At 38.4% G+C, this 12,305-nt stretch overlaps 1 protein-coding gene across 1 annotated transcript in view; it reads right to left on the minus strand.

Annotated features, from left to right (window-relative positions):
• DOCK2 (dedicator of cytokinesis 2) overlaps positions 1 to 12,305 on the minus strand; it is a 179,510-nt gene that overhangs the window by 136,475 nt on the left and 30,730 nt on the right. The window contains exons 22-25 of the mRNA XM_005425361.2: positions 10,815 to 10,949; positions 8,475 to 8,583; positions 2,023 to 2,093; positions 1,635 to 1,741 (exon numbers count right to left, since the gene is read on the minus strand). Of these exons, the coding sequence (XP_005425418.1) occupies positions 1,635 to 1,741; positions 2,023 to 2,093; positions 8,475 to 8,583; positions 10,815 to 10,949 (422 nt within the window). The remainder of the gene's footprint in view (positions 1 to 1,634; positions 1,742 to 2,022; positions 2,094 to 8,474; positions 8,584 to 10,814; positions 10,950 to 12,305) is intronic.

Raw genomic sequence — 12,305 nt, forward strand, 5'->3', positions numbered from 1 at the left:
GGATCTGCTGTTCTGACTATCACTCCTGATCTGTGAACCAATAACAACTGAGCTTCTTTAACGAAAAGCTATTGAACCAAAAAAAAAAGTTTATAGCTTACACCTAATTTCTCAGTATTAAACACAGGGTGGCTGACTGAACTCTAGTAAGATCAAGACTTACTAGAGTTCAGGTGAGTGCCTTATTTGCACCCAAGTCTTTCACTCTTGTGAGAAGATATTTCTCCTTCTGGTCCAAATTCTGCTCACCACAAGCACCACAGATAAAACTGAGTCTGGCATTTCTGATTTTAGAAGCAGCAGCAGTAAAGGCATCTCATACTGCAAGGATGTATCAGATTCTGCTTGTAAAACAGAAATACAGTCAACTACCAGAGCAAACTGGGAATGTAGGACTAGAACTGTTTGAAAATTAATTAGAATCTGCTGTTAATAGTTTGGATCAATGTCTGGAGATACCTAAGGTGCAACTACCTGTGTTTCACCAATCCAAAGCAAATGTGAATTTTCACATAGTTTTAGAAAAATCACAGCTATTGACCATGAAACTATTAACATAAAGATAGGTTAAAATATTGCTTAATTTAATCTAAACAATTAAACCACCTACACTATTTTCTTGACTTTTTTTTCCCAGGAAATCGACAATGGTCTTAAAACACAGCAGACACAGCTAGTTATTGTTAAAGCTTACAATATACAATTCAGTCTCAATGGAATACAACACAGGTCTGAAAATAAAGTTTAATTTTTATCTATCCTGAGTAGTTAGAGCTGCATCACTCTCCTGGCAACTCAGAATGGTGAGCAAAGCAATCCTCTCTCAATCTACTCACACACAGCACTATTTGCAACCCACTGTTGTACAGTCAAGTTCCTGGAATCATTATCTCTAAGCTGTCAGAAATTGGAACTCATCTGAGCAGTCCGTGTGCCTTTCAGGTTCTGAAGGTTATCTACACAGCAAAAAGGTGCAGAGAGAGAAGCAACCATCCACTCCACAGGAGAGGAGTCAGAACACTTGACACTGAGCTGAAACTAATCATGTAAAACTTGGCTACTCTGATAGGATTTCTTCAGCAAAAATTCATTTCTTGTGCTAATATGAAGGAAAACTGAGCACAATGGCAATAAGGGCATTTCAGTATCATTAACACTCCTGAGAGTTGAGAAAGACACAAAGTTCTGGTAGAGGCTGAGAAGCATTGTAATTCCTGTAAGTGGAAATGCTGCATTGCATTGCAGTGTACCACAGCACAGATATTTTTTTGCCCTCTTCCCAGGCAGAGGCCTTATTGAACATCTGTGCTAACAAGGTTTCACTTCCTGCTCCTATTCCATTATAGACCTTAAAATGAGTTGAAAGGGTATATGGCTCACCCACCTAACCTCTATAACATAAGAAAACCACACAAAACTGTTCCTCTGAGCCCCACCTGTTCCTTGCTCTAGGCTAGCAATCACACTTTGTACATCCTGTGGAAAGAGCTGAATCCCTTCCAGAGCCCAGGCTCCTGGCATTCACAATCTTTCACTATTTGTTTCACTCCATTTCAAACGTGAATTGCACAACATGTAAGTCACTGAAAATTTTCACGCATTTATTTGATGCCTCAGAGGCATTTGGTATTTACCTTGTTTTTTAAAAAGGTTGCTGCGTACGATTTCCTTCATGGACTGCACTTTCTGCTTCTGTAGTTTCACTGGTGGAATGCAAGTGTAAAATTCATATAGTAGTTGGCTGCATGAAAAGGAAAAATGTCATAAATACCATACAGATGAATTCATCAGGTGTTAATAAGGACAGAGAGAAAGAGCAAAAGATCACATATTTCTAAACATTCATCACTTTTTAAGACTTAAATTAATTTATATATCACAAATTTGACAAGAGACCAGTAACAAACATATCCAGGGACCCATCACTGTCTTGATCAGTAGGAACTGGTGTAGCTTTGTGGGACTAAACTGATCTCCAAGAATTAATTGCTGACATCTAGAAAATGTTCAAGAGTGACTCACCTCAGTAACTTGGCATCAAAAACCATTTCAACATCGTGAAGAACTGATGGGATGTACTTCAAGGCAGCAACCTGCATTGACAAACAGATCATGTCAATCCTGTGTGTTTATACAGGCACATGAACAGCACAGAGCACACCACTGAGACCCAAAGCAAACTGATAAACTTGGACTTCTTTCCCCAGACTGAAATTTTACATCACATTTGAATAAATTTCATCACAGAGCTGCATATGCTGAGGATATATAGAGGAACTTAACTACCATAGTTCCAAGTGGATCTGACTCTCTCCATGAGAGTTAGACCAACCCAAGCAGTGAGAGGGTCCAGCTTTGTAGATTATCTCCTTGCAGACCAGTAAAAGTGTCACTATGATGCAAATAAGTAAACCAGGCATGGATCAAAGCAGGAGCTGTACCAATTCCATCCCAGAAATGTGCCATGCAGGAGGCAGAATTTGGGGTTGCAGTCACCCACCCATCCTGATGCCACCCTTCCAGAATAGGTGAAAAGGGGAGTCATGTCCCTACCCAACCATCTGCAGCCAAGCTGTGGGGTGGTTTATCTCCTCCTATCAGTTCTTGTTTTGACAGCATAGTGGGATAATCAAACCTTACCCTGACAAGGGTAAGAGACAAGTTACTCTTCTTACACGCACAAGTAAACTTCAGCAGGCAATTTCAGGCTCAAAATCCTCACTAATACTTAAGGCTAGTGTGCATAAAAACTAACTTGCAGTACTTTACTTCACTGTGCAGCCTTAGGGTGTAAATTCCTACTAACATTTTGCTAAAAACTATATTACAGCGATGTGAAGTCTTCTAGTACTGATCTATCTGATAGAAACCTATCTAGGTTCAATATTTCTCTTACCTGTACACAGCAAGCTTCCTGTTAAAAACTTAGTCTCTTTCTTGACAGTAGGGGGCTTAGCATGAAGATAATCAGAGCACAGCTTTCTTTGGCTCTCTTTTAGACCTTTTAGACACAATAAAGCTATAATTTTATTTGTATGAGCTTCCACTGCAGTAGCCAATTAAAAAAAACAAACAAAAAAACAAACAAAAAACAAACAAACAAACAACCAAGAAACAAATTACATCTTGATTGAAAAAGAGAGCTTAGTCTGCAGCATGAGTGAATACAATATTTCAAAGAGGCTCAGAGCTGGTTTATGATACCTTCAGATAAAGTTATTCTCCTGCAGATCTCATCCCACACTCATACACAAACCTAGAAAGGTCAAAGGAGTGTTTAAAACCTGTTGCAGCTTCAACAAAGAGATTATATCTTCTACTGATCTTGGGGAATCCCCGGGCTATTTAAAGCACCCAAACAAGCGCCTGTGTTGGGCTGGAAACTGCCTCCAGCTTTAATTCAAACAGGTGCTGCTCCTTGCTTTTCAAGCAACAGATACGGCATGAAGAGACTGCCCAGCAGCATCTGAATTTCATTTTAGAGCAGTTCACAGGTACTGTGAAAGATGTTTGATAAAAGATAGAGCCACCAGTGGCTACAAGATATTTCAAGCAGTACTTCACTGACACCTGGACTATTGTGCTGTCTGACTTTCACATATTCCCTGTTCTACCCTTGCATAGGAGGGAAGGATAGAGATGCAGCTTCTCTGCAGATCCACAGTTCCAGCTGAAGTACAATAATGAGTATATCCCTGCACTATTTTAGACTCCCAAGTTTCATTTGCAATAATTGCTTCAAATGATGCACTATGGACACAATTGAGCACTGCCCTTAATGAAGTCATAAAAATCTCCTAGTCAGCAGTACAAGATGTTCTGCATTCTTCAAACCTTAAGAGATTAGTTTTTTAAGCAGGATACAGATAAACCCACAGCACTGCAGAAAATTATTTCTTACATATACAATGTACAGTTAAATTTATTTTAACCTTTACTCCTGACCAAGCTTATTTTTAGCTGCCCTCTTTTTGCAGCATTAGATTATACATATTCATGAAATTCCAGTACCCATGAGATAAAAAGTACATTCGAAGAAATCACTGGTGCTCTGTTTCTTAATCTAATTTTACTTGCCATCAAGGCAACTTTAGAAGTTACTGTGCCATCCCCCTTTGTGCACCACAAGCAAAGCATCACTATCAGGACCTTTCTAGGCTTATTCTCTCATAAGAAAAATGTACTGAGATGCATAAAGTCCTTAGAGTCTGCTGCAGCAGGGTGGGTCAAAATTGTGTAGGGAAGAATGAGACAAAGGCAGCAGCTTCATATTCCATTATTTTTCATATTTTTCAATGCCACAGACAATTTCTTTTTCTATGTTTCAGTGACCTTGAGAACATGTCACCTGAGGTTTTTGAAAGCACACACAGCACAGGGAGTTGTGTTTTCTCAAATCAGTGCCTAGGAGTGAGCTGGGGAGAGCTGACATTTGCAGCAGACAGGACCATCTGTAGGTCAAACGTGGTGTGTCAGCTGGGGAACACAACAGTTGGGAAAGGAGCAGGGGCTTGATTTGTAAATTAAGGTTGAGAGCACAAGCTGGTCAATGAAAGGGCACACTCACAGATCACAAATCAGCAGTCAACAGTAGGACAATCTAAAAAACATATAATCTGAAATTTAAAAATCATTCATTCAGTTTTATTCCCAGAGATAAGAGGATGATTTAAACAGACACAAAACACATCCACTAAAAATGATGGTTTTTCCCCTGAGTGCTCAGGCAAAGGATAGAAACTAGTGACACTTCCCCTATTCCCCCCCATCCCTGAACCTCCATTCGCCAAACTCTTTGCAGGTTCTAAAGACTGATTTCCAGGTTTCCAAATTTCAAGGATTCTCTCCCCCAGAAGTACAGTCTTCATGAAAAAAAGAAATCTCTCCAAAATCTACAAAAGTCATCAGTAATAGCTACAGAACAGCAACTGATAAATGCAACCAAGCTGTAACATCATCCCTGCCAAAAGAAATTAAAGAAAGGTTTACATCTAGTGCCTAGAAAGCCCTACCACTGTAAGGACAGTGTAAGTATGAATTAATTGTTTTAAATAATTACAAGAAAAGTCTCGAAAAAAATTCTTAAAAGGAGGAATCCTTTTAAGGATCCATCTGCCCCTTGATTCTTGTGCTGGCAAAATTAAACCACTCCAACTTCCACCCCAAGGGCCAGCCTTACAAACCAACATGGCAGGACCTGAACCAAGCCACCCTGCAGCTCAGATGGCTGCTCTTAAACATCAGCACAGTAGGAATATTGAAATTATAATCCTAATTGTAGTTTATTTACTTCATGCAATGCTGAAGCTGAGAAGCATTCTGTCTGCATTTTTAAACAAAAAAGATAACTTGACCAACTCCAGAAGATTTTTTAAAAAAGGCTAACGTGGATTAATATGTACATTTCCAGTTTGCCAACAATAAATTAAGCTGTTCAAAGTTTATATAAACAGTACTCAAAACAGAACCAGATATCTGTCCTTCCCAAAGCTCAGGCACTACACTAAGTCAAAGCCTTAATCCACTTCAGTCAGCCTTAGAACAAAGACTGAAAAGAGATTTTTAACTTTTTGTAAACGTATACAGCATTTAACACATCAGGAAGTAAGATATCATTCAGTAGATAAAGCTAAATTGAAACAATAAAGTGCTTCTGGCACAGATGAGGCTGTTCCATATAACACATTATTTTATAAAAAATCCTTTCCTGAGTGAATTAATTTTCCACGCAAGTCTGAGTGTGATTCTATCAGTAAAAACAACTGGGAAATTACTACTGGCTAAAATACTGAGTTCCAAATTGAAAAAAAAATAGTAGAGACCAAGAAATTTCAATTTCAAAATAATTCTTTAAATCATCTACAGTTAAACCTGATAGGCATGTGGACAAACAAGCATGAAATAAGAGTTAAAAATTCACATTCAAAGTCTCTGCATACTAGTTCAAGTTTCAATATCCTGAAAAGCCCAATTTAACTTTCTTCAGGGCTCCTAAAACTTTATTCTCTGATATCTTCAGACCATAATCTACTTGAACACATTCAATTGATCCTACCAATCTATGTTCCACTTATCAATGATAATTCCAAGTGTGACAGATTTAAGCCAATTTTAGCATTCTGATTGTTCCTGTATTTTTCCAACAGACTCTCTTGAACTTCCCTCTCTGGGTACACAAACTGTAACATCCATGGAGTCCCATGTGTCTGTAGAATCACTGAATAACCACCTGTCCCTTACTCTGCAAAGTTAATTTGTACTACTACAACATCCATCACTGTCATCTCAAATTCCCCAAGGGAAATCAGTGTTGGATTTCAGTAGAGACAGATTTATGGATTTCTCTCTACTACTTTCTCCTCCCTCTCAGCAGAAATTATCTCCATTTTCTGGCCTGCATCCATCTACCAGAGCAGGAGTCTCCAGTGTCAGCACTGAAGTCTCCTCCAAGCAGGCACAGAATTACTGTTCCCTGTGAAAGCTGGGGCTGCCTATAGAGTTCATGATCAAGTGGGAGGGAGTGTTAACTTTATATTTTTTGCCCCCATTAAGCTTATTTCCAGCAGCCAGCACTAAACTACTGAGCAGCTGGACACTGCTTATTCCGTGCCTCTCCTATCAGAGTTTTGTAACATTGCTACAGTAGCTTTTATTTACTGTATGTAAAGCAATCTCTTTGTAGGCTTCTCTCAGAGACACAGCTGTATGGTCATTAGTATTTGGAACAAGAGCAAAGTTATGCTATAAACCAGTATTTCACATCTGCCATGAAAGGTTCCTGCTAAAAAGAAAACTTTCAGTACCTTATGCAGATTTAGAGACCCAAAAGTCCACCAGTGCTTCAGGACTATGAATAAATAGGGCCCATTTTGAACAACCGATGGCACTCATTAGGAATCAAAAATGTTGATTTTCAGTATGGTATTGATCAAAGCATAACTGTTTAATAACTAGTCTATTTATGAGACACACTAATGTGCTCTTTAAAATTAGTGGAGATTTCTTTCCTTTAGTCCTCCTCAGAAATGCTCAGCTCTGTTTTCAAGGTTCTGGTGTTTCTGAGAACACCAACCAAGATGCCATGAATGTTTGCCAATCAGGTACAGCACTGGAGCTGCCATTAAACATGGAAAGAGGGAAATGAGGGTAGGCACAATCACACTTCTCAGTCCATGCACTGTGGTGGTTCCACTGGCACTACAACCTGCTCTGAAACATTCCCAGCAGCCTTTCAGGGGCACCACTGCCCCTTGCACACCCAGAAATTGTTAAGAAGTTTTCTGTGAATCTTTCTTGTCGCTCTGAAGAAGAAAGTGTCCTGCCCATCAGAGGAGACCCAGCTGGACAATCCCACACAGCCCCTCTGAGATCAGGCAGGGCAGAAGGCAGGGATGTGACACACTCTCCCTAAAGAGCACCAAATCCTCCAAGAGCTCTTAATTAGTACAAGTACCATAAGAGCAAACATTATTACATAAACTCTTTCAGTTTTTTTCTTCAAAAGATTCTCCTGTTTCTGATGCAGTATTCAAATGTATAAACTATTCCCAGGAAGGCCTCTACAGAATTATCAAGTAAGAGAGAATCTGATTGATTTTTAAATGCATTTAGAATATTGCTGCAACCATGGCATTATATAATTAACTTGGTATTTACTTTCTCAGCTCCTTTGCAGTTGCACATTAAACACTCCATGCAAAGTGTCAGCTGATACAATTTCATCATCAGCCACCGGAGCTTTTATTCAACATGGGCTTTTTCATGGGTTTCCACTTCTAATCTAAGTCATATCAAAAGGAATCAAAATACAAAACCAGAGGAAAATTCAAGCTCAATGCATACAATGAGTTTTTAATAAAGAATGTTTGAAGCATCAATATTGCAGCTGTCTAACAAGTCTTCTACATTTTACAGGAAATCTTGATAATTTTTCATCTTAATACAGAACTGCAAATTATTTGATATTAGTGATGTTAATAGCTCATTTTTTTACTCATTTTCTTTAAAACCTTTGATTCTGAACTGTTAGAATAACTGAGATTGACATGAATGGCAAAAAAATTCCTTTTTAAACAATGTAACTCTTAAAGATTGAGACAATAAAATTTATTTTCCCAACTAAGATGGTGAAATCCCTGTTTCGCATTATGCGGAGAAACTCAAGAATTAAACATTCAGGTCCCAGGAGGCTTCATGTCATTAGATTGCTTGAAATATTCCAACATCTGTGCCTTGGTTCTTTCCTTGCCTACATTCACAGAATTTCTGTAAATGTATCTTGTCCTGACCTTTTCAAACTAGACTCCAATTTATCAGATAACCTGCTCTTCCAACAGACGGGAATTACAAAAAGACATATTGGATGCATTTCCTGAGTGTCTTTTCCTTGATTTAAAAAGAACAAAAATAAAAAGCCCATGTACAAAAACCATATAAAAAAACCAAATCCAACTGGTTTCCAAGAACACACCAACCTGCAACAAAATGGCAGTTGTATGCTGGCTTTTCATCAGGTTGTTGATGGATTCAAAGAGTCTCCTCATTGATTCTTCAAATTCTGTTTGTTCTTTGCCTTCATATAATCTGTTGAGAGATGCATTAGGTTATCCTTTCAGGTTTCATTCTCCCAAATGCAACAGATTTAACATTAAATATATATTTCAGAGGCTGATCCAATATTGTGTACATAGATATTTCCCCAATGGGTTATAACTGCTATTCACTGTATCATGTGGGAATTCTTCAGTTTGAACACTACAATAATCACTTTCAATTGTTTTAAAAGTCTCTAAACCATGATACCTCCCAGATTGCAGTTATATAAATAATTTTATTTTCAAAGTAACTTATATGCAAAAAAAAAACTTGTTTTGTTTTTTTCCCCACTACAACAGAGGTACTCCAGGATATTTTTCACAAATGATGACAATTTCTATCTTCTGCTGCTGTTGCCACTTTTTCCAAGAGCTATTTTTACTGGCCCCATTAACCAGTCTGCTTTTTGAAAAAAGTCTCTACTTGACACTTAAAAGTTTAAAAGTGCATTTAAATTGAGCTCAGCCCATTATTTCTCCATTCCGTGTTCTAAAGTTTGAATCCCTCAGATTATCTCTCCAGTATTGCTCATACTGGCTCTTAGTACTAAACACTGCCTACATAAAAAGTAAAAACACTGGTGACATGTGAAATTAGTTATGTGAAACAGCTGTCAAGAGTTAAAGAAAAACAAACTAAGAAAAAAGCCAAGATGACAAGAGAATCCTGAAATGGAAGTAGAATACAGTGAGCTGAATGTTGCCTCTTCTGCTCCATCAGAAGAGAAAAATCTCATTTTAAAGTTATGTATTGCAGTGTCATTTGATTTTCTTTTCAATCTGAAATGTAAGACTGCCTACAATAATAATAATTGTCCAGTGAATTTAGAGTTTCAGATCTCTAGTTAAGGAGGAGTAGATAATGTGTAGTTGATCACCTGAATGTGCAACACATTGCAGTAACCTACTTTATGATAGATTGTCCAATGAACACTTTAAGCTGCAAGATAACACAAGGGATTAAAATGAGGGCCAAATTCTCCCTGAAACAAACTCCTTCTGCTTTCTGACCTTCATCCAGACAAGAAATTTTCCATAATCCTCCACACAATGCTTCCTACCCCAAAACTCTAATATACCCTTCTGTCATGACACCCATGATCAAAATATAAGATAAAGTTGTATTCTGTTCTCCTGAGCACCATCTCCCTCCTTATACAGCTTCACACCTTGTTTACCTGTATCCATCTATAAGTAGTAAGTACCTAGAGACAATAATATTTCTAAGATATGATCCACAACAGCAAATTCCTTCTGAATCTGGTAATTCCATAATCCAGTGAATAAACTTAATTTAAAAAAATTATAAATCTACATGGATTTATTTTTTTTAATGGACAGTGGAATATCACAGCAAAATTGTAGTAGAGCACCCACTGAGCAGAAGGCAGCTAGACCAGAACCTTCCTGTTCTGGTGACTGGCAGCCACAAACACAACACCCAACCACTCCCTCTCCCTGCAGGTCTGAGTCTGCCCTGCCTGACCTCTGCCCCTGCCATCCTTCATGCTCCACAGAGCAAAGGGAAATCACAACAAGCTGGAGGGGCAAACCAGATCAGGGTAAATGAAGAAAGGTGAAGTAGAAAGCAACTGAGGAAGTGAGTCTGTGGTATATGAGGAGAGGACAGTTACCAGTGTGTAATTTTTCTCCTTCCACTTTTCATTTCCTTTGCTCTCCCCTCCTCCTTTCCCCTAAATCTGAACACCACCTGTAAACACTACACCTCAGTTTGCCTGAGCTACACACATCCAGTCCATGGAGTCGTCGCCGTAAACTCCTCAAGAGGAGGCGCAAAACTCTAAATTCAGAGTGGCCATGGCTGCTGCAATGACACTGCTCTGTGCACAGTCTGAGGGGCTGAACACAGTGTTCTCAAGGACAAGTCTCCAGCCTCCAGCCATCTGTTGAGGTGTTTGGCCATGCACTGGTCTTAGGCCAAGCCACCTGACACAAAGAAAAATCACCCTTTGAAACCTGCTGCTATTACTAAATACATCTCTGGAACTTACACTGAGAATCAGAAAGCAGATTTTTGAATATTCCCTCTACAAAACGTATCAGCATTATTTGTATTTTAAAGCAGTTGCCAGTGTTATGTTTTATTTATTAAAAAAAAAAGCCAAAACAACTCTGTTCTAGAAGCAACCTTTTCTATTTCTCAGGTCTCCTATGTCTGATATTAGACAGTTAATTAAATGGCAATGTCTGGGTACTTACTGGGAAAATAATGTCCTTGATCTAACAATGAACTTGAAAACATATTCCAGAGCTTTCAGAGTTCTGAGGATAGGTTCACATTGCTCCCCTCGGCTGGAAGTATCCAAGTATGTCTTCAGAACACTCATTAATTTCCTGAAGTTTAAAAACATTTTTAAAAATAATTTTCATCATTATTTTTTAATTACCTTCTTTAGCTTCTTTGGCAGCTCTAAATATATGTTTGTGCTTGGTCAAGCACACACAAGAAAACAGACTGAGTGTATTTCTGGATTTATGTTGCACAAATTCTGTCAGTATAAACAAATGAGGAACAAATTCTTAGCTGCACAAGCAAGAGAGAAATCTGAAATCCCAGAAGAGCAGCATGACTTTACACAATTCTGGAAGCACCTTTACAGCAGTTTGTAATACACATGCACAAGGTATCACAAAATATTCCTTCTGCCTACCTCCACTGAGCAGTGATTAAACACCACTGCACACTCTAATTAACAGCATGTAAATATTACATGTAAATAAAGCAGTACACAAGAACATCTGCTTAAATTATTTATTTTATTTAAACACTTCCTTACTCTCTATCTAAAAGCAACTTTTTGCTAAAGACACAGCTGGCTACAAAAGAGCAGAAGTTAATCTAAAACTAAGTCCCTAAATTTGTAGTTATAGAAACATTTTAAGTGATTAAAGCAATACTAATGATGCAGTTTTGATCTTAATGCAGCCATAAGAACTAAGATAAGAGTGGTTGGGGGTTTTTTCCCTATGTCTCTACAAAAATGGAGACCTGCTGTCCCCTGCCCTAAACAAACCAAGCCAACAGCCAGTTCTCTGTGTAACTAGTACACATCTCCAGCCTAACTCACATTTCAGAACCAAAATGTTGTGCTTTCAGCCTCTCAGCCTCCTGGGCATCACATCCATTGTGTGTTTTCATTTGCTCCTTTTTACAGCTTCTCTGAGTTGGAACAATATTGATCCAACTTGTATGTAGGGGCAGTGGAGGTTAAGCCCTCTCAGAGCTCTCAGAAATCCAGGAGAAAGGATGACTCAACAGGAACTGAATAAATAGGTAACAGTTTGGCCAACCATCCATATCATAACATGGTTGTAATATGTCTGGGACACAGCATTTCCTTCCTAGTTAGGAGTTAGGCCACACACACTTGTTTATTTCATAAATGATTCTGGAACCAGAGTAAATCCTCCATGCATTCAATCAATAATGCCAAGAAAACACATTATGTGGGGAAAAATCATAAACATTCTTATTTTGTCTCTATCACATTGACTAAGTCACCAAAAACTCCCAGCCAGGTAAGTCTTAGAAATATTTTATGCAAATAAGGCTGTCCTGAGAGGTTCTGTACCCTTCCTTTTCCTCTTTCACAGTACTGTAAAGCATTGTATTACATGTGCTTATTACTGATGGAGTGAGAGAGGATTGAAGAAGGGCACATAGTTGGTGCTTGAGCTTTCTGAGCTCAC

This window comes from Geospiza fortis, unplaced genomic scaffold, assembly GCF_000277835.1.
Source record: "Geospiza fortis unplaced genomic scaffold, GeoFor_1.0 scaffold413, whole genome shotgun sequence".
Classification (NCBI taxonomy): domain Eukaryota; kingdom Metazoa; phylum Chordata; class Aves; order Passeriformes; family Thraupidae; genus Geospiza; species Geospiza fortis.